General features: G+C 34.4%; 1 protein-coding gene across 4 annotated transcripts in view; it reads left to right on the plus strand.

Annotated features, from left to right (window-relative positions):
* Positions 1-22610, plus strand: part of KIAA0825 — a 426330-nt gene that overhangs the window by 117670 nt on the left and 286050 nt on the right. For 2 of the 4 annotated variants that reach the window (XM_082458002.1, XM_082458003.1), the window contains 6 exons: positions 4672-4766; positions 7778-8005; positions 9581-9846; positions 11244-11394; positions 15933-16123; positions 18460-18642. In XM_082458002.1, the coding sequence (XP_082314128.1) occupies positions 4672-4766; positions 7778-8005; positions 9581-9846; positions 11244-11394; positions 15933-16123; positions 18460-18642 (1114 nt within the window). Of the gene's footprint in view, positions 1-4671; positions 4767-7777; positions 8006-9580; positions 9847-11243; positions 11395-15932; positions 16124-18459; positions 18643-19823; positions 19905-22610 lie in introns of those variants that run through there. The other 2 variants (XM_082458005.1, XM_082458004.1) reach the window with 2 other exon arrangements.

Raw genomic sequence — 22610 nt, forward strand, 5'->3', positions numbered from 1 at the left:
GAACACTTAGGGTTTGTCTCAGAAGAATCAAAGATTTCAGATCTTCTGAAAGATTGTTTGTACTCTTAGGGGGTCTTAAGAGGGGTCAAATGGCTTCTAAGAGTTCCTTAGCTAGATGGTTAAGGGATTGTATTAGGGAGGCGTATGTAGTTAAGGTAAAGAGGCTCCTAGGGTTTGTAAAGCTCATTACACTAGGACTTTAGCTGTTTCTTGGGCAGAGAGGTCGAAGGCTTCCACATTGGAAATTTGCAAGGTGGCCACCTGGGCTTCTCTTCATACTTTTTCATAGTATTATCTCTTGGATGTAGTCTCTTCTACAGATTCAGCTTTTGGTGGGAGGTTGCTTGTGAGCCAGAAAAGAACAGTAAAGAAAAGAGAGACTTGTAGTTCTCACTTAGAGCTGCCAACAAGGCAAGTTGCTTTGTAGTGCACACAATGGGAGCCTATGAAGACCAATTTGGGTGTGAAAGTGGATGTCACAGGGAAGTACTGCCAACCTCTACTCTCTATGAAAGAAAACGGCAGTGTGGAAACTAACCAGAAGTGTAAAATGAACCACAGCGAACTCCATAGGCAGAGGCTGTTCAGCAGCTGGCATTCCTGTGACCCTCTGCCCTACTCTACTGAGGTCCTTAGTCTGGGCACGCTCTTAAAGAAACCAGTGTTGATTGCATGCAAATAACTATGTTTTAGAACGATGAGCCAAAAATGGGCTACCTTCTCTAGACAATGCTAATAAGTGTATAGAATGTCCAATATATTTTTAAATAGGTGAAATAATTTGTTAAATGTTCAAAGAGCTCATAAAGTTTGACAATGCCAAATTTTGAAATTGACCATTTTGAATTCCAAACGAATATAAAAATGCCACAATTCGTTAAAATCGTGAGATATCTTATTAGTCTAGATTCAGTGTTACTAATCCTGCCTTAAAATAATCCCTTTGGCTTCTCTGTATAGGATTAAATTTTTTAAAACGTTTTTAATTTGGAGGGGAAGATTATATTATACAGGTTATCATAATTGCTCAATAATTCTTTTTCTATCTTACTATAGAATTGCTCACCAGCAAAAGAAGTATTGGGAAGCTTATCTTATTTTTTAATTCATCTTGAAAACAGGCAGATGGTGTGTATAAACATCAAAGCGCATTATTTTGAGTGAATAAGCAGAATGTATTTGGGAATGAAATGATAAATATAAGATAATTAACCTTTTTTATAAGTTTTAAACTATAGTTACACAATGGCAAATAGTTAGTTCCAAGAATAGATCTGCAAAGCTTGTGCTTTGAATTAATGTTATTTTTCCAGGGTGAATACCTTTTACATCAACTATTTTTATGACCTATCTGTAGAAAAGTAAAGTGATGTTAAGAATCCAAGTGTTTCCTCTTCATGTCATTGACAACTTGATCTTTATTATTTTTTTCTTCTTTAAAAATATTTTCCAATAATAGTCCAGGCATATAGTAAAACTTTTAAACAGGATAAAAGGATATATGGTTAAAATTAAGTCTTTTTCCACTCCATTTGTCTGGTTTCCCTTTCCAAAGGCAACTACTTCCATATATATCCCCATGTTAAAATAACACAAAATCTTGTCATACTATACAGAGATTCTTGTTTTTATTAACAATTATGTAGAAACACCCCATATTCAGAAAAACAGCTGAATAGTTTTCTATTGGTGCATGTACCATAATTTAATCAGCTACTCATTAATAGACACATAGGGTTGTTTTTTCCTCTTCATTTGCTTCCACAAGCAATGATACGGCAAATTTACTTGAACTATGTCTTATATGTCCTCATGTATATCTGGACATTAAGTTACTAAGGTGGAATTGCTAAGTAAAAAGGAATGATCATAGAGAGGATGAAAAGACAAAACGTAGACTGAGAAAGATATTTGCAAAATACATATCTGATAAAGACCTTGTATCCAAAATATACAAAGAACTCTTAAAATTCAACAGGAAAACAAAAAGCTCAATTTAAAAATGAGCAAAAGATCTGGAGAGCTCACCAAAGAAGATATACAGATGGCAAATAAGCATATGAAAAGATGCTCAGCATCGTATGTCATCAGAGAAAGGCAAATTGAAACAAGGAGATACCATTGCACTCCTACTAGAGTGTCCGAAACCCAGAACACTAACACCACCAAATTCTAACAAGGATGTGAAGCAACAGGAACCCTCATTCATTGCTAATAGGAACGTAAAATAGTACAGTCTCTTTGGAAGACTATGTGGTTGTTATCTCATAAAGCTAAACCTTGCCTTATGTGATCTAGTAATCACACTCCTAGGTATTTATGCAAATGAGTTGAGAACTTATGTCCACACAAAAACCACCACATGAATGTTTACAGCAGTTTTATTCATAATTGCCAAAATTTGGAAGCAGCCAAGATGTCCGTCAGTAGGTCAATGGATAAACTGTGCTATGCCAATACAATGGAATATTGTTCATTGATTTAAAAAAAAGAGATATCAAGCCACACAAAACATGGAAGAAACTTAAATGAATATTGCTAAGTGAAAGAAGCCAATCTGAAAAGCCTGCATACTATGTGATTCCAACTATAAGACATCCTGGGTAAAGCAAAAGTATAGAGACAGTAAAAGATCAGTGGTTGCTAAGGAGAGTGAGGAAGGGAGGAGAGGTGAGTAGGTGGAACACAGGGGATTTTTAGAGCAGTGAAATTAATCTGTGTGATAGTAATGGTGGATGCATGACACTATGCGTTTGGCAAAGCCATAGAACTGCACCACGCAAAAAATGAACCCTAACGCAAATTATGGACTTTAGTTAATAGTAATCTATCAATATTGGTTCATCAATTGTAACAAATATCCCACACCCATGTAAGATGTTAACAATAGGGGAAACTGAGGGCAGGGGGAGAGGGAATATATGGGAACTCTGTACTTTCTGCTCTATTTTTTCTAAAAAGCTAAAACTGCTCGAAAAGCTAAAGTCTATTAATTTTTTTAAAAGCTATGGACATTGAGAGAGAGTTACAAGCCAGTTTTTCATATCCAGTTCAATTAACAGTATTTTTGTTATGCAGAATTGTTTTATGGCTTCTGTGTCCTTCTGAAAAGTCTCTACCTTGTATATTTTGGGAAAAAAATTCCATATTTTCTTTCATAGACTTATAGTTTCATTTTTCTTTATTTAAAGATCTGCTTTATTTGGATTTTATTTCAATATTGAGATTGATCCTTATTAATAACACTAGCTTCTGCAAAAGATGTAATAAAATGCAAGCCATAGAGAAAGCATTTTAGGTTAAATGGTATAACACTGATCTAAAACCTTGTCTGTGTTGTGATGTATGTTGAGAAATGAAGCAGGATTCCTCAACTGCAGTCCATGGCCCCTTGAGGATCATGAACGTGCTTTACAAGAGGGCCTGGGAATCTCCAATAGCACGTGTGAGTGTGTGTGCGCGCACACAGTCATACTGTGCATTTTGGATGAAGTGTTCTGTCACTTTAATCAAGTTCTATGAAGTGTTCACAAATCCAAAGTGATTAAGAAACACTAGAGTTGGGGGAAACTTTTCCTCAGAATGAACTCTGATAACATTTCTCAAAAGGTTGTTGCTATCGCCTACCAAATGGAATATTTACCTTTTGAGAGAATGTTTCTGTGGATTGTGTTACTTAGGAATCACTCATGATTAAGCTCATAGAACCATATTTAGAAAAAACAAACAAAAATCCCACATATTTTCTAGATGACTATATTTGTCAGAAGCCCTACCGATAAGAATCACTGATATTTGGAGATTTGTTTGCCCAGGACATAAAAGAGAAACTGACTCTTAAGATTATTAAAATAAAAGAAAAATTAATCATGCTATATAATTTGTCATCATATATCAAGTCTAAGCAAAACCAAAAGATAATTGCTAAGTCATTCATATTGAATTAAACTATAATTAATAGAACCATAATAGAAAATGGAAGGATCTCTTTGGCATATTTATTCATTACATTTTTGTAGATCTGTATTTTTCCCATGGAAAGAGTTTCTTAATTCTGAAAAATAAAAGTTGAGGAAGTATTTCCATTTTAGAAACTAGAGATCATTTCTTACCTGTCTCAGTGTTTGTGTTTTTCCAATGACTTATTGATAATCTTATTAAAAGTATAATTTTTCCTGATATGATGATGTTTATCCATGTGCTTTTGTTCTGTCTTGTTTCAAAAAAAGAAATATTAATGTGCTAAAGAACACCACTGGTTTTTAAAGCAGTACTTTAGAATTTAGCTTTTTCAATGAACAAAGAAATTGATATTTACTTTGTATTGTTAACTTATCCTACATTATTAACATGAAAATGAATTAATGACAAAAGGATCTGAATTTTACAGATTATGTATGCATATACATCAAATATGAATATAAATAACATATAAATTCCATCAAGTTGTATGTATAGAAAAGAACTCTATATTTTGATCCTCTCATTATTGTGATGGCAATATCACCCTACATCTTGTTGACTGTATTCTTTGTATCTTGATGTGTTTGTATGTGTGTGTGTGTACTATGGATAGAGCTTTTCTATGTAATTAATTTTAACCTGTTAATCACATCTAGTATGGTTTGTTTTTCTTAATGTAAGTTTGTGTGTTTGTTTTCTATTGCATAGAAATTTTGGAGACATCCAACAGAGAAGTTGTAATAGAGAAACCTAGAACAAATGAAACCAGTATTCCTTCAGAGCAATTGCTACCAGTAAAAGAGGTAAGTGAGGGAAAATGGGTGGTGCTTTTTTTTATTCATATGTAATAGCATCATCATTTTTATATGACTCCTTTATGAATCAAAATGTCTTGAGTTTTACCCTTTGCCACTAAAACAATAATTCCTGGTTGAAAATTGTCGTATTAATTTTGATGAAAGTTGAATTTAGTGGGAACACTGCTCTGCTGCACAGTGTGTTCCATGCAAGGAGTAGGGAGCTGGCAGTGAAGAGATCTTTGTTCTCATCCCACTCGGGGGTCTACATCTTGAGAATCTGGACTGTAGACAATTGTTGAAAAGTGAGAAAGTGGAGATGAAAAAGGAAAGAGGAAAGAATAGTTTGAACTGGCCTCTTATTTGAGTGTGCCCAGCATGCCCCTGTTTGTTCTCAGATCCATTACCACTCTTCCTCTGCTCTGTTCTGTATAGTAGAGAAAAACCTCTTCCAGGCTTTCTTGCTTTCTGGACCTGGGTAGGTTTGGCCAATGAAAAGCGCTAAGGGAAGATTGGAGGGTAGTTCTTGGAGAGAAACCAGAGGATTTCTTCCCCTTGCTCTGTTTTAGAGAACATCTCCAGGAGTAGCTGTGACTCCTTCATTTCTTCCATGCTGCTCCCCACACACAGTCCTCTCTCTGAGGTTTCAGGTCTGCCTGGAAGGTCGGCCTCCTTCACTGGTGGCCCCGGGGACTACACTTCCATAGCACTGTTCCCCTTCTTTGTTCCTCCAGCCCTAGGAGTGGTAGTAGCTAGTGGTAGTAGTAGTAATAGTAATAAAATAACTGTCTTGCTTCATAACCCATGTTTGGCTCCTCAAATCTTCTATCACCTTAGTAATTAATACCTTACATTAAAATTCTTCCTTTCAAAATACCGAGAGTGGTTTCTATTTTCTGAATGGATCTTGACTGATCTAGTAGGTAAACCTTTAAAAGGCAAAAGAACGTAGAGTTTTAACAGAGTTTCAATGTAGAAAGCAAGGAAAATAATCAGAAAAAAAGCAAAATTATACATTATGTTTTAACCAAAAATCAGCGTAGATATTAAGAAATTAGCGTTAGGTAATAGAAGAAAGGGATTTAGTGGGTAGCTCCTTTGTACACAGAACAGAAAACTACATTATTTCCTCTATTTTTTTCTTTGATCAACTAGTAAATCCTCTATATTTTAACTGGAAGGTGTATGGTTCCAAACATCAGATGGGAAGGGTAGAAGTAAGCCAATGATATTTTATGTAAATAAATAGACTTCTAGGAGGAGATCTGAATAGTAAATGTTTTCAATTTTCTTTTTAAGATCAGCTATTAACGTGCTTGGTTTTCCATAGTTTGAAAAGAGAATTTAGGAGGTAGTATAATTACATATAAATTACCATGGGCAAAGGTAATCATCATGGCACGCACACACGCACAAAAAGTCACTGTGACCATGGCAATTGATGGCAATTTTCCCCATAACATATTGCCTTGAATGCATAAATGAATGATTTTAATGAATAGACATGCCCTGGTGGGGGAACAAAAAGCAGAGTTTTATTGTTGTTGTTGTTGTTGTTGTTTTTAATTTTTATGAAGGTAGGTTCCTTTTTATATTTCTATCATAAATGCGTCCCAAGAAAATACTGTTACAGCACAGAACTACACGCATGGCACTTTCAAAGTTTCACTTATGAGAAAAGAAATTATATGAGCTGAGTAGATTCAATTATTGATTCATTTTATGTAAAAATAAAATGAGAGTTGTATCTTTAGGCAGGCCCTATGATGTTAAAGGTCCAAATAAACTTTAGAAAGGAAATTTCAATTACATCTTAATTATAAGCATAATGAGAAGGAGAGCTACTTTTTCTGATTATAGAGTTATGGGATCATAGAATTTTAGCTCTAGAAGATGAATCACCTTTATTACTTTGTACTGCATGTATATGCAGTACAAAAAAAAGCATTAAATTAACGCTTAGTGGGATTATGTATACAAGAAAATTAAGCTAATGATCATCATCTCAGTAATTTTAGACTGAAAGGGATCGTAGAAATCATTCAGTTCAGCTCTTTTATTTTTCCAACAAAAAACTTGAGATCCAGAAAAGTAAGTAATTCAGTTAGGAATATCAAGCCTAGCGTCTTCTGAAGTTGGAGTAGGTAAATTATTGCTGTAAACAAGATTACACTAAAACAGGAAAAGTTTAATCCTAAGCATAGATTCAGCCTACTATCCATAATGCTTTTATACTTTAGAGAACATTAGAGGACTTAAGGGAAATATACATTTGTAAACATACTGCCACATGAGCCAAAGACCAAAAGAAAAAAAGAAAACACCGCCACCCTCCACCCCAGCCTCTCCCACTCCCCACACACAGAGCAATGCAGATCATTTTAATTCCTCATTTTCTGGAACAAAAGTAGTGCTGCTTACCACTTTGTGGGTGGAGAAACTAAGTAAAATTCTAAAGAAATAAAAATCTAGGAACACACAGTGGTATATTTTCTCTGAGAAATTTATTTCTTATTGCTATTTTTTTGGCTTGTCTGGATTTCTGAGAATGAAAAAGAAATAAAAGATTGAATATTAAATGCTGTCTTATGTTGCAATGCTTGTTAACAATAAACTATAAAAAAAGACCATAAAAATCTAATATAGGCTTTATTAAATATATTGAATTTAAAGGCTGCTTTATGTGATAAATAGTAAGTGGAACTTTCAGCTCTCATAAAGATGGTTTTATTGAACTATATTTAAGAGATTAAATTTTGAAAAAAAAAGTTTTTGATTAAATCCACTGATGAATTAAAATGAAATGACAGTATATTACTGTGTGTAAAGAATGCACATGTTTTTGTATATTGCTTTATTCACTGGGTAATATTTTTAGGTTGTAAGAATGGCTTTTACAGTTTATCAAAGAATACCTACATTCAACATGCTGAATGAAAGTAATACTTTTATATCTATAACAATAGAACACTTGTTGAGTTAAGATGAATATAACTTCATGTAAACTTATATTTCAGGCTACTCTACTAAATTTTGGCTGGAGAAGTGCATTTAAAGAAGTGTCTCTTCCCATGGCACATTGTATAACAACAGCCATTGAAGACTTTTCCGCAAAAATTCTCCAACAGGAACAGAATGAAAGGTCTTCAGCTATGAGCTATGCTTTGAACCTTGTAAATGTCCAGCAAGTTTGGCAAGATAGCCGTGCGGTTCCTGAGGCAGACCAACCAAAGAAAATTGCAAAGGCAAGTATCAAATGAAATCCTTTCAAATTAGATTGGCATATGAGATTTTTTTTTTTTTTCATATACGCCATTGCAAAGGGAACCAATAGAAAAATGATGGAGTCTCTTGGGAAACACTTGGCACTTGACCCAGTACCAGTTTTCTTCTCTGGTATCCATGGGCCACTGTGCTAGCAAAAAGGACTTAAACCTGCTGCCAACTTTTTGCTCCATGAATCTGAGGTAACTAAAGAGAGGGCCTCTGTGACTTCCTGGGGGGCTGAGAAACTGCTTGTTTGGGTTATACCTTTGAATGACTCCAGGAGAAATTTAGGAGGTTGAAGGAGTTACTGTCTTTTATTGGTTTGGGCAACTTTTAAATCTTTATTTACACCTTAGTGACCATTCCTTTAACATCAGTCTTACATCTGTGTTTTGAGAGTCATGGAACATACTGAGAAAATAGGAAGTAATTACAGAAATAGAGAAATATAGTTACTCAGCATTAAGTCCACAGTGAGGTCAGCAACGTATCATTGAAATTTTTTTTAAAAATAAATTTATGTATTTATTTATTTATTTTTGACTGCATTGGGTCTTTGTTGCTGCACGTGGGCTTTCTCTAGTTGCAGCGAGCGGGGGCTACTCTTCGTTGTGGTGCACTGGCTTCTCATTGCAGTGGCTTCTCTTGTTGCGGAGCACAGGCTCTAGGCGCGCGGGCTTCAGTAGTTGTGGCACGTGGGCTCAGTAGTTGTGGCTCGCGGGCTCCAGAGCGCAGGCTCAGTAGCTGTGGTGCACGGGCTTAGTTGCTCCGCGGCATGTGGGATCTTCCTGGGCCAGGGCTCGAACCCTTGTCCCCTGCATTGGCAAGCAGATTCTTAACCACTGCGTCACCAGGGAAGCCCCTGAAATGTTTTTGAAAGAGAGTTTTTAAAGGTGGCCTTAATCCCCTATTGCTACCCTGAGGCTCCAGAACATTCCCCAGGGAACACTTTTGGCCTACCTGGAGTGGAGGCAAGTTACGCCTTCCCATCCATCCATCACGCCTCCTTTGCCATTAAGAAGGAGTAAATTCACAACTAGTGAAATCTAAGTGCATCACTTCTGAGAGTTGCTGACTCTTTACCAATAAGAAGATGCTATATGAGATTGTTTCTGATGCTTTTAGATTGTTTAAGTTAAACTGATACAGCCTCATTTATCTGTGGTGATTAATTTAAAAAAATACTTTTATGAAAATTTAGAGAAAAAAACCCAGGAATAAGTTAAAAATAATGTAATCATGGATACATATTTTCTGAGTTCTATTAACTACAAATAAAAGTAATTTAAAGCTATTTCATGAGTTTTTCATAATGTCTCTCTGGTAAGCATAAGGTTTGACGGTTATATACAGAGAAGCATCATTTTGGTATTTCTTTATTTGAAATAAAACATTTAACTTTCTACAACAGAGAAATCGATTATTATAAAGTTGTGTCATTATATTTATGTTTGATGCCAAATTCATTATTTTGGAATTTAGCTCCCCTGTACATAAATTACACGGTGCTGTCAGAATACAAATAACTCAGTGCTACATTTATTTCTCCCTAGTTTTGTTCTGACATCATGGAAAAACTTGACACAATCCTTCCACTGGCTCTGGCATGCAGAGATGATTCTTTTCAGGAAATTAGAGCAAACTTTGTGGAGGCCTGTTGTAAAGTGGCAACAGCTGTCCTGGCCAGACTGCAAGAGAGAGGCAAGGAGGTTCCTTCCAAAGCACCCCTGAAAAACTTGCACATGCTGCTCTCCACGGCGGTGTATGTCTTCCAGCATTTTATGCAATATGATAATTTGATGAAAGAAAATACTAAGAAGTGAGTGTCATTTATATTAAGTTGATGGCCATTCTTAAAGTAACATGTAATCTTTGGATATCACAGAGGTGGAATTTTGATAATAATATTTGAGAAGAAGAAAATAATAACATGGTGAATTATTTTCATTTGTCTTGACTAGGAAATGTCAAAAAAGTAGAGCATGGGGTGTATTAAACCAGATATACGGATGGTAAGAAGATAGGTATTCCCTCTAAAGGCCCACTCAGATGACCCTTGCATTTCCCATTCTCTAAACTGGAGCGACTATTTTCGGCATGTTGTTATGACATGACCAAACAAACCCTCTCCATTCTGTAAGGCACATTGTACTGACTACACTGAAAAGGAAAAACAAACTTCTTTTTGTCACACAAAACAATATTTGTGGAAAATGCCCTTCTCTTTTGTTCCTAGGCCAACTAGATGTTAGGAGCAGGCATAGAGAAGAGATGCATTTCAATCTATTATATTGACGAACGTAAACATATTTCAGAACATGCATTTAATAATAAGCTATCCTTCATATTTGAAGAGGAAGCATCTGGCAGTCATAATTTTCATGTATTAGTAGTCCAAAAAGACCAAATGTTTTCTGTATAGAGAAGAAAAATGACCAGAGGTATTATCACATGGTCTATCTGGCTGCTCTTGTGCTCTCTAGAAGAGAGCACAGTCCCTTGCAAAGGGAGCATGTAGACTGGGCAGTCCAGTGTGAGCCCAAGAATCTAGTCTATATTCCTTATTCAACCTTTGCAATCCCTTAGTAGTAATGAGAGGAAGCACAGAGTGTACTAAAAATAGCTGAAGATAAAAGTAAATTTGGCTTGTTGTAGGATATAACTATGATATTTCTTTAATTCTCTTAAGTAGTCAGATTGTTGAATTTATAAACAAAATGTGCCAGCAATCACTTTATTTCTGTAGAATATTGTAAAACAGTTTATGAGATAATTGACATCTACAAAATTACAATTTTTAAAATAAAAAGAGTGTGTTTGTGGGATGTGTGATAGCTTTACAAAAGTTGGTTCTGACAAATGCATGTTTTTCTCTATAATAACGATAACCTAATGCCTAAATAATGCACTGATCTCTAATAATAGGCTTACAAAGAATACTTTTATTTTTGAATGATGTATTGACAATGAAGTTTGTCTCAAGCTGAAGTGCATATTTGTGGAACAGCAGATGTACGTTTTCAAAGGACTTGCAAAACAAAGGCCAGCTATTTTTTTTTTTTCTTTTTGGAAAGTGAATGTGGATGCAGATTTCAGCATTAGAAGGAAATGAATGATTGATATCTAATAATCAGAACCATTTGTAGTACTGGAGATTGTTACCTCCTACCGCACAGGCCTTAAATCTCTGTCTCTTTGATCATTCCCTCTGAACAGACCCATATTCCTGGTACCTGTCCAACGATATCAGGAATTCATCAACACTCTACAGTTTCAGGTTACGGACTACTGCGTCAGAGTTTGTGCTACAAGCATTTTACAGGATGCTGAGAGCCACCACTGGGATGACTACAAAGCTTTTTATGAGGTGTGAAGTTAAGTTTACTGTCCCTCGTTTTTTACACAAATATGTTTTACTGCCTACCTGCTTTCTGGCTAATTAGAAACATGAGCTTGGCAGTACTGACACACGAAGGCTGTTAAGATAATGTTTTTTAAATATTGAATCTGTACTTAGAAAAACACTGTTTTTAAAAACCTGAAATAATTAGAACTCTCCTTCTGCTTAAAAGTAAAAATAACTTAATTTGAGCTGCAGTGTTTCAGTGCTATATAATAAGTTGGAATATAATGGGGTACAATGAAAACTCAAAGAGAAACAATGCCAAAATACTACAGCCTTATATTGTTTTCAAAGGGACCAGTTATAGGTATCCTTGCATTTTTTTCTTGTTATATATTTCCATCTGTGTTTGATAAATATTTTTTATTAAGCAGCTTTATTCTTTATACCTATTTTTTCCTTCTTATTGTATGTTCTTATGAGTGTGCTTTAAGACCCATCTGATCATTTATAGCTTACCTATTTTCATTTAACCCATGTTTTGAAATCCCAAATTTCTACTGAATTAAAGCCTAATGACTCCCAGTGCAACCAAAGCCAGGATCAATTAAAATTATTCATCATCAGGCTTCATTAGTTTTCCTTCCCCTGAATCCCATTGATTATACATAAACCACAACTCTTGAAATCCCTTGAAGTTGACTTCAGGGTGGGGTGAAACATTATATCTATGGAGTATTGAGAAAAACAGAGTGGAGTTTTATTCAGTGAAGTCACTTCTGTCACCTTCCTGACACTGAAGGTTCCAGTGGCTCCACTTATGCCTGAGTTATTATCATAATAAATGTTGTCACAACAGAGAGGAGCAGCTTAGAAGCTTTTTAAAAGGGATTTCCACTTTTTCTAAGATGATTTCATGGGTCTTAGAAAGGGTCTCCTTTAGAGGCCCTTCCCAGATACATTTTCTTTTTGCAAGAGCATCCATATAGGGTTTTCCAAACCTGACATACTTCAAACAGCAGTGAGCAGGAAGAAAAATGGAAAGTGGTATGGTGCAGCTGGTATCCTGAGATAAGAATAAAAGTGTCGGTCTTCCCCTCTCCTGGCAGCATCCCAGCTCCCTTATGTGCCTTGAGGTAAACAGAGAGGTTGAAAATGAATCCATCTCATGTTTCAAACTATTTCAATGTGTCAGTGTACTAATGAGCAATTTTATGTAATGTTTCCATTGAAGAACAGCTCTCTCACTGTATGTCCAACATAGGGGTATTATGTTTCCTCATGCAAATTGGGAAGTAGAAGAGTCGTACAGTATAAATAATAAGTAGATGCATTGAGAACCTGTTATTGAAGTTACCAAGTATTTAAAAAAACAAAAACAAAAACAGATTACCACATAACATGCAGCTCTTAGATCTTATGACAAGAGTTTAGCTTCTAAAACAGAAATAACAAGATAGCTACCCTGTGATTACATGGTACTGTAGCTTCCATACACTTACTTACATGGTCAGTAGTTACAATTTAATTGCAGTTAGTGGTTGTTATTTATGCTCAGAAAAATAAAGTGATACTGCTTTTCTATTTACCAAAACTAAGAACCTTCTAAAACTAGCACAGATGCTAAGTTGTTTTGACAACTGGAGTCCCTGACATGGTTTTATCCCGTTTACTATACCCTTCTCTCCTCCGCTCCCCCATTATTCCAACTGATTTGTGAAACAGGACTAGTATGTTTTTGGCAGGGCTGTTTTTAGAGGAGGGGAGATGAAATCTGCCTGACTGGAGGGGAAGGGTAGGATAGAGATCTCAGGGGAACCTATCGCCATGTGCAGAGTGTAGTAAAGAAATAGTGAAAACATTTATAAAGATATGGAGCAATATTTGCTCACATTTTGTGATATCAAGTGAGCCCTAGATACATCATTTCCTTTTTCTAAACTGTCAGGTTGAGAGAGCCTAAGAGTTCAGTATCTTTCTGATAAGGTTCTGGTCAGATGGCACAGTGGGTGTTCAAATTACATGTTTAAAATTAAGCTTTTAGTATAGTTGACATCTGCTCAATTTTAGCAACTTGTGTTTTCTAATAGTCAGAGAATAAAGAATTGTCTGTTCAAAGATAATATTGAGTGGCTTATATAATAAAGCCCAGCTGCTTGTTTCCTGATATATAATCTAAATAAAAGCTCACATCTGTTTACCTTATAGTGGGTCTACAAAAATAACAGATGTTTACTAGCAGAATACTTTTGAAATGACAACAAAGAGGGAAACAGGTCAGAAAAATAAATGAATCACATTTAGTTTAATGAAAGCCCTTGCATACATTGAACTTACACACATTTTGAGGAAAATTGTGAGAAAGATGACCAGCTTGGAATGTCTTTAAGTAAACATGAAGTTTATATTTTTAAAAGTCTTAAAAATAAGTATATTTCACTTTAGGAGAAGAAATTTGTGTGCCTAAAGTTATTTTTATTTTCTCATTTATTGCTAAAAGGTAGCTATTAAGAAAATTGGTTTTTTATATTTTGAAAAATATGAGAAATCATGTTGGCCGTGTTATTATAGGCACTCACCCATTGCCACAGAGAAAGTGTAAATCATTCAGGCCAGTTATGGGTTGGTTTTGCTTTAATTAACACACAACACAGAAAGTAATAAAGAAAATCAAGCATTAAAATTCCTTTCTTACTTGAGGAAATTTTTTAAAGCATTCTTTATCACAGAACACACAACAAAGAAAATATAAGAAACTATAATTTTGCGACTTCTGCATTAATTTTGTAATTGTTTTTTTTCTTAAACAGTTTTCATGTACATCTAGTCAGGAAATCAGAAGTGGTCAAAGTCCCCACCAGTTTGAACTTGACTCTTTGACAGTTTGATATCTAAGTTTCCCACCCAAGGAGAATAATTCTACTCATTTATAAACTCCATTTGAAAGTCAATAGGTAATAACTATAGATTGTTATTATTACAGTAACTACAAAAGATTTTACTAATCAAAGAAATTACCAGGAGAATGATACGTAAGGAGTATCCACATAAGGAATGATCAACTTTAGGTATAGGAGAACAGCAGACTTTTTTTTAAGATGACATTTGTTTGGGCTTCCCTGGTGGCACAGTGGTTAAGAGTCCGCCTGCCAGTGCAAGGGACATGGGTTCGAGCCCTCGTCCGGGAAGATCCCACATGCTGTGGAGCAACTAAGCCCGTGCGCCACAACTACTGAGCCTGTGCTCTAGAGCCGGCGAGCCACAACTACTGAAGCCCACTCTCCTAGAGCCCGTGCTCTGCAACAAGTGAAGCCACAGCAATGAGAAGCCCACGCACCGCAAAGAAGAGTAGCCCCCGCTCACCGCAACTAGAGAAAGCCTGCGTGAAGCAACGAAGACCCAATGCAGCCAAAAATAAATAAAATAAAATAAATTTATATTAAAAAAAAGAACGAAAACTAAAACTATTCTAAAAAAAAAAAAAAGATGACATTTGTTTGAGAAATATAAGTAGTGGGTGAAGCAGAAATTTTTAAGTCCAAGAGGATTACTTAGAGATAAATTGGAAGTTTTTCTCGTTTAACTTTTGATATAGTAACATATAATCAGGATAGTGTTTGAAGAACACATTCTTCAAACTTCAAATAATCTATTTCAAATAATCTTTTACTCTGGCCTGAAGAAAATGAGGAAGCTACTAGCATACCTCCCTGAGAGCATGTTAACTAATTAAGGGTTGTAATTCACTTGAGGCTACCTTCTCATTTCTGCCTGTTTTCCTTGTCTTTGGCTGCTGTTGGGTCTCACTCTGTGGTCAGGGAAAATTTGGCACAGAGAAGAGGTCTGTAGTGGGGTGGAAAGGAATGAAAATCTGGCCCTTTGGAAGTATAAAGTACTGTAAAAATACTAAGAAATGATGATAACATATGCCTAGGCTTTACAAAATCTTGCAAAACTCAGACTATCTTACTGTTTCTAGTATTGTTAAAAAACTCCATGGATGAAATAGCCTAATATAATCTTCGATAGTTACCCACCCCCTTTGTTTTCATGCATGTTGATAAATATATAGTATGTAAGTTTATTTTTGCTCCTGTCATTTCATTTCAATGTGAAATCTAAACCATTTATAAAATGATCTCAATGATGCTAATAATCCCCCAAAAATATACATACATAAACAATTTAAATTAATAAATTTTAATTTTCGAAGAATTGGCCCAGTATCTTAAACTAGCATGACTTTGGTTAGCAGCTATAAAGACAATTATTTTAAAGTAAATTTAAAACTCTAGACCAGGTGTAGGTAAATCAAGGCTATGCTAGGTTAAATGCTTGTGGTCTGGATTTGCACGAGAATGTCTGGTCTCATAATTGAAATAAAACATATGTTCCTTTGTCAATAAGGATGTTTTACATGTTGTCAAAAATCTTTCTTGGTCATCTAGTGTGTCAAACTCTCCAGCTATTTCCTTTCAGCCTGAACTAATTAGGTTCATAGGAAGCAAACTGATATTTGGGAAGATGTGATTGTCTTTTTTAATGTGTGGTGGTTTTGCTAGGGGGAAAGATGCTCCTTCTCACTCCAGATGTGGCATTATTTCTTCTGGGCGCTTCATCACGATCTCTGGACCATTCTGCCCCCTAAGTTAGCCCAGGAGATTCTAGCAGAAGTGCTGGAGAAATCTTTGGGTCTCCTGGCCTCCAGATATGCTCGGGCCCATCCCAGTTATAAGAGAACTCCACAGATAAGGTAATTGAAGTTGTGAAAACCATTGTTTTTTAAGAAAACTTTTTCATCATTTGTATAAAGCAGAATATAATTCTGTGTCTCATGACATAGCTCCTTGTATATTTAACACATTTCTAACATCTGAAAGGAAATCATCTTCAATTTTCCCGAGATACTTAAGTAGAAATGTGGAACTTGAATCAAAATAACATTGTTCTTTTTTCTTCTTAAAACTGTATATAAAACCCACTTGTTTCTAAAGAGTGAGTCAAGATGTATTACAATCTAGGACATAGATGTCCAAAGGTTAATAAATAAGATAAAGAGAGAAAATTAAGGTCCTGAAATGGAGAGGAAAGCAGCAGTGCTGAGATGAAGTAATTTGACTTTGAGATTCTAGGCAACCAGGGGATTTTCGTTTTTTGGGTTTTTTTTTAATGTCTTTAAATAGTGTAGTTAATCTTCATTAAGGAAACTCTTTTGTCTAATCATTTGTCTCTTAATATAGTCTAATTACTTCTTTCCTCTTTTCCTTTATTTTTTTCCTTTACTTTTCAGTACGTATTACTAAAAGCCAGTTCAACAAAATGTGAAATCACAGAAAATGAGTAGCAGCAGTCACGGGGTCTTAAATTAAAGGCTGAATTATAGTCCAATTCTATGGGTTATCTAGGCAATGAATATTACAAAAATGTGCTTACGTGACAGCAATGGTCTGTACAAAGCGAAGGCTTTTGTTTTTACAAACATTCTGGCTAATATGATTAAGACCTGCCTTTTAGGTATAAAAAAATTTTTTTTCCGATATATGTTAGGAGGAACCGAAATACATCAGAGGCTTTTTTTTTTTTTTTCCGGTAGGAATTATTTTTCTGATCAAGCATGCTGCATTTGAAGGGCATTTAGGTCCTGCTACAGTGTTCCATAAGTATGGTATTTTGAACAGGCTGTTTTGAATTACTGACCAAGCATTTTTTTAAAAAACATTGAACTCTGAAGAATAGACGGAAAATTCCTTTTGAGAGCAAAGAATACCTTCATTCTTTTCCTGATGTAACTTAAATCACTTTTGACTGTGAGGTGGCAAGCCATTATGAGATGCTTATGAAATCAGATTTACTATTAGCTCATGAAATAGGTAGTATATTTAATTGATTAACTGTACTATAGAGACTTTTGGTTTCTGTTTTCTGGGTAGTTACATAAAAATGCCACGCAAAGCTAGTTATCTCTCCTAGTTTTTAATATGTAAAATAAATAAATAATTTTATTTGAATGGTTAATTCTAAAACATCGATAGTGAGGAAATCAGATTTCGCAGGCATGTGTGTGTTTGTGTCTGTGTGTATATATATATATCTTGGATTTGCAGTTGTTTAATTAGCAATTAGAGTGAGTGGATGCAAACTATAATTAAACCTTCCTTAGGGTGATTCTTGATGCTTTTAGAATTCCAGTAGCTTCCAACTGTTGTATAACCAAAACCATATATATGATTTATATATAATATGTTATATATTATTAATGTATGTATGCATGTATTATATATAATACATTTGAAGCCAAAATGTCATTTTAAAAGATCCTCAAACCTATTTGTTTCTTATCACTTCAAAATTTTCATCTTCTATTTCTTCAGCACTGAATTTAAAAGAAAAAAAAGAGGAAATTAACTGAGCTCTGTACAATTTAGTCATATACCAAAATCGTCTTTAAACAGATCTTTGGAGTGCTGTTAAAACTCAAGAAAGATAGAAACCAAAACATGAGTTTATGAATAAGAAAAAATATAGCATATTTGCCACAAATTTATTTAATATTGGAAATTTCTGAAACAATAAGCTTTTCCATTTGCACTTCTAGTGTCATTTTTTCTCATCTCCCACTTGCTGGGAGAACATGTTGCCCAATCTTGTAACTTTCTTTTGACACCTTGTACTTGGATGAGGAGAATTGTCCTGCTATCATATTTTTACCTATCATGCATATATGGATAATAGCAAATTTTCTTTTAATCTGACTTTTGCTGAAGGAAAGTCTCTTGAGATTCTTGAAGAGTATCTTGATAATGCAAAATAAACATTTAAAAAAAAAAAAAAAGAAGTACTCCTGAAACACTTCACTACTATAGACTTCACTATCCCTAAAGATAATGAATGGTATTATGGGTCAGCTAACACTTGGAAACTCAAAAGCTATCTTTGATGCTGTCTATCTGTTTTTGATCTCTGAAGCTCTGATAGCTAACCAAATATATCTACTCTTACATATTCTTAATATAATAGCTATGGATGATAGTGTATATACCAAGCAGAAAAACGATTTTAACATGATTTTCTTCTTTTTCTTTCCAACAGACTTGATGTCACAACAATTTTAATATGTACTGAGAACATGTTGTGGTCAGTTTGCACATCTGTACAGAAGCTTTTGAATCCTCATGAGTATGCAGATGATAAAATTTTAAAAATTCATACCCATTGTAATAATCTCTTCACAACATTAGTCATTTTGACTTCACCACTAACTGAATTATACCAGTAAGTATCCATTATATTTTCTTTTTAGCTATTATGATATATAAAATAATGTGATTTAACAGAGTTATTTTCATGATACTTACTGAATTGTGTGAAGTAGCAAGTAGAAATTTATTGAAGTGCGTTTTTGATATGAGGTGAACCATTTTACAAAACTAACACTAACCAACAGGAGTTTCTTCATTCTCAGAGTAATTTGGTCCTAGTAATGTGATATATCTCTATTGGTCGAGCCTATTCAGTTGATAAGGCGCCAATACAAGCAGGATCATTTCGAGTATCACTATTTTGAGTTGTTTAAATGATCAAATTATATTAATGGATTGGTTATTTCAGTCATAGCTTGATTACTCTATGAAAAAATAAATCATATCCAATGGCTTTGTGCGCCTTTTAAAAATATTTTTTAATTTTTAATTTGATATACAGTGATTTTCTCTAATAAAAAAATATTTTTAAGTGATTGTAAAATATTCTCAAGGGACTTCCCTGGTGGTCCAGCGGTTAAGACTCTGTGCTTCCACTGCAGGGGGGCGTGGGTTCGATCCCTGGTCAGGGAACTAAGATCCCACATGCTGTGCAGTGCGGCCAAAAAAATAAATAAAATAAAATATTCTCAAATCTGGAAGAGACCTAATGGTTCCATACTTTCAGTTACTCTGCCATAGATTTGCATTTTTAGTATTAGACTTTAGTGACTGAGCTAGTAATGGCAGTCAGTGGAAACAGGAACAAGTAATTAAATTTTTTAAATGTTGAAATATTTTACTTAGCTAAACAAATAAGATTTAGGGAAATTAAAAAATTTGAACTACTTTCCTGGCTTATTTCATTCAAATTTGTAATATTATAAAAGAGATTAGAGTAAATCTTATAATAAAACGTTAATACAATTTTGTTTAAACCCTCCTCCAGAATAGTCACTTTATCTTGAAAGACTAGATATTGCATATTCTTAGTTCCTTGGATAGTAAAAATTATACATATTTCTATTTCTTAGGATAAATTAGGTAAAGTATTTGTTTCTGTACTATGCTGGTAAAGACAATATATAAATCTTGATTTTCAGTAAATTTTAAGACTTTTGTGTTAGAAATTCTAAGAGTAATTAACAAGTTTGATTTCAATTTCCCTATAATTTTCACCCACTCCTTGACTTTCAACAGACCCATTGTTTACAGATTGCTTCTTCTGGCAACCTTACCATTGAGAACTCATTTTAGAAATGGAGAATTCTTTCAGAAAGGGAAAGAAATAGTGAGATAAATTGCCATAAATTTGGGATTATATACATAATGGTGCATAATCATAAAAAGCTCAAGGTCTGAAGCCTATAATAAATCCTAGTAAACTAAACTGATTTACCATAGATGAAAAAATTACTATGCTCTTAGTTCAATGGGTCATTTCATCTAAGGGGAAGGCCCTGTGAAAATCAGGAACAAAGTTGACAAATTTCATGGATTGGTCATGGTGAGCAATATTGAATTTCATGGTCTGTCACAGATGAATAGAAAAATTTTAACCCCCCCAATGCATTTGTAAAACAAATAAATTATTATCAAAGATTGCATATTTTAATAATAATAATATAACACACATTCATTATTGTTAACCTGTGGCCTTCTGATACATTTTAAAACAACTATGCAAGTATTCAAATCTCTGTGATTTGTGCATTAGATATTGCACTGTAACCTCATTCAACAGATTTAAATTGCTAATTTCAACCAGGATTGCAGAACATTTTATACCAAGCACTGCCTCTGGTTTTCTTAATATAAAACATAGATAGTGGTATTGCTTTGAAGCATGAACAAAACTCTATACATACTTTAATTCTTTTATTATTTCTCAGATCATAAAAATTTTCACAGATTGTATCCATTTATGTTGATATGAAATTTATTATTGCTTTCCTAAAGTATAAATCTAATCTTTAAAATATATTTTGCTTCGTATTGACAAAGAAAATCTACAGGACAGCATGTTCCTCACCAAATAGGAAAAAAAAGTGTGTGTATGTTGCAAGAACCCAGTTGACTTATTTATTAGCTTCTTTTCACAGCCAGGATATGAAGTTGTCATATTATTAGTATTTTAGAAAAAAATTGTATCTCTGTCTCACATTTAAAAAGTAAACTGTATGCTTTGAGGAACTGGTGAAAAGTAGCAATCAGATGTTGATAGCATTGAATTTTTATAAACTATGCCTGACATTTGTTACTCTATGTGATATACCTTTTTTGAAGGTGACTGCCTTTATTCCAAGTAGTTCTGACAGATAAACTGATTGTATTTTCCTTCCTGAGCTTAGCATAGGACTACTAAATCCCAGGGCAGAAATACGATTTTTAAATCTTTTCAGAAAGAATGAAACGTGTTTGCAAAAATATGTGTTCTTTTTTAACTCTCCTTTGCAGATTTCTGTTAGAATGTTGTAAAAGGAGTACTTTAGGTTTGTCCTCCAGGGAAAGAAACCTGCTGAAACAGAAAACATTCACCATGTATTTTCCAAAATGCTTATCACGTGTAGTTATACTTATCTTCTTCTGTAAAGGCAGTTATGCTGCACTTTCAGAAGTGTATTCAATGCACGTTCACACACATACCCAGACAGTGATTTCACGTATTGCATTTTGCTTGCGTAGAATGTTAGTTTTAGTTTGTATATAGCAGATTAAAATTAATTTTTAGAATTTTAGGTAAATGTAATTTAGTTTCAATTCGACAAATGTTGTTGCCTCCCTAGGCCCTATGATTCAGCACCAGGATTAAACACAAGGGGTACAGCAGTGAACAAGATGAAATATTCACCCCCAAGTAATTTAGGAAAGTCTGAAAAATTTTTTAATGTTAAAATTGAATGTTATATCTCCAGAATATTTTGATGTGTTATATAAAAACTAAAAATGGAAATTTTTTGAAAGTTGATTGTCCCCAGTGTTACATCATTTAATAACATGGAAGAATGAATTTCAGTACAAGTACCAACATACCAGGCAAAGGTTGGAGTCATCAGCAATAGGCCAGAATGTTGATCACTAAGCCAAGGAACAGCAGACCTATCTTTGGGGTTCACTTGTTATCATTCTCATGGCTTTTGAATCACTAAACTCTAAGGTATTTCAGTGCTTTGTCTGTAGTTCAGTTTCAAACTAGTACTAGGTGTTTTAAAGTTATTGTCTTAGCTTGTTTATCTCTTTAGTTATATGAAATTATTTCACTGTTCCTCACAAAACAGAACATGTTGGACTAAAACTTTGTTTTTCATACTTCAGGAATGTCTGGCACACTCGAAACAGGTAGTTCCTCAAAATGTTAAGCATAGGGATGCTCATGTAAAATGTTGAGCATATGGTCCTATGACACAGTAGTTTTACTCCTAGGTATGTACACAAAAGAAATGCAAACATATGTCCATGCAAAGATTTGTACACAAGTGTTCATAGCAGCATTTTTCATAATAGCACAAAGTGGGAAGAACCCAAATGTCCATCAGCTGGTGAATAGAAAACAATATGTGGCATATACATACAGTAGAATATTATTCAGCCATAAAAAGAAATGGAGTACTGACAGATGCTGCAACAGGGATGAACTTCAAAACCTGCATGCTAAGTGGAAAAAGCCAGACATGTGAGAGCACATATTGTGTGACTCAGTTTACTAGAAACTTCCAGAATAAGCACATCCACAGAGACAGAGAGTAGATTAGTGGTTGTCAGAGGCTGAGAGGAGGGGAAAATGGGTAGTCCCTGCTAATGGTACAGGGTTTCTTTTGAACCTAATTAAAATGTTATAAAATTAGATAGTGGTGAAAGTTGCACAGCTCTGTGAATATAGTAGAAATCATTTAGTTGTGTACTTAAAATGAGTAAATTTTGTGGTATGTGAATTATATATTTCAATAAAGCTGTTAAAAAATGAATATAGATTAGATGGGAATAGAAATAAAAATATGTAAA

Source organism: Balaenoptera physalus, assembly GCF_965194825.1.
Source record: "Balaenoptera physalus genome assembly, chromosome: 3".
In the NCBI taxonomy this organism is placed as follows: Eukaryota; Metazoa; Chordata; class Mammalia; order Artiodactyla; family Balaenopteridae; genus Balaenoptera; species Balaenoptera physalus.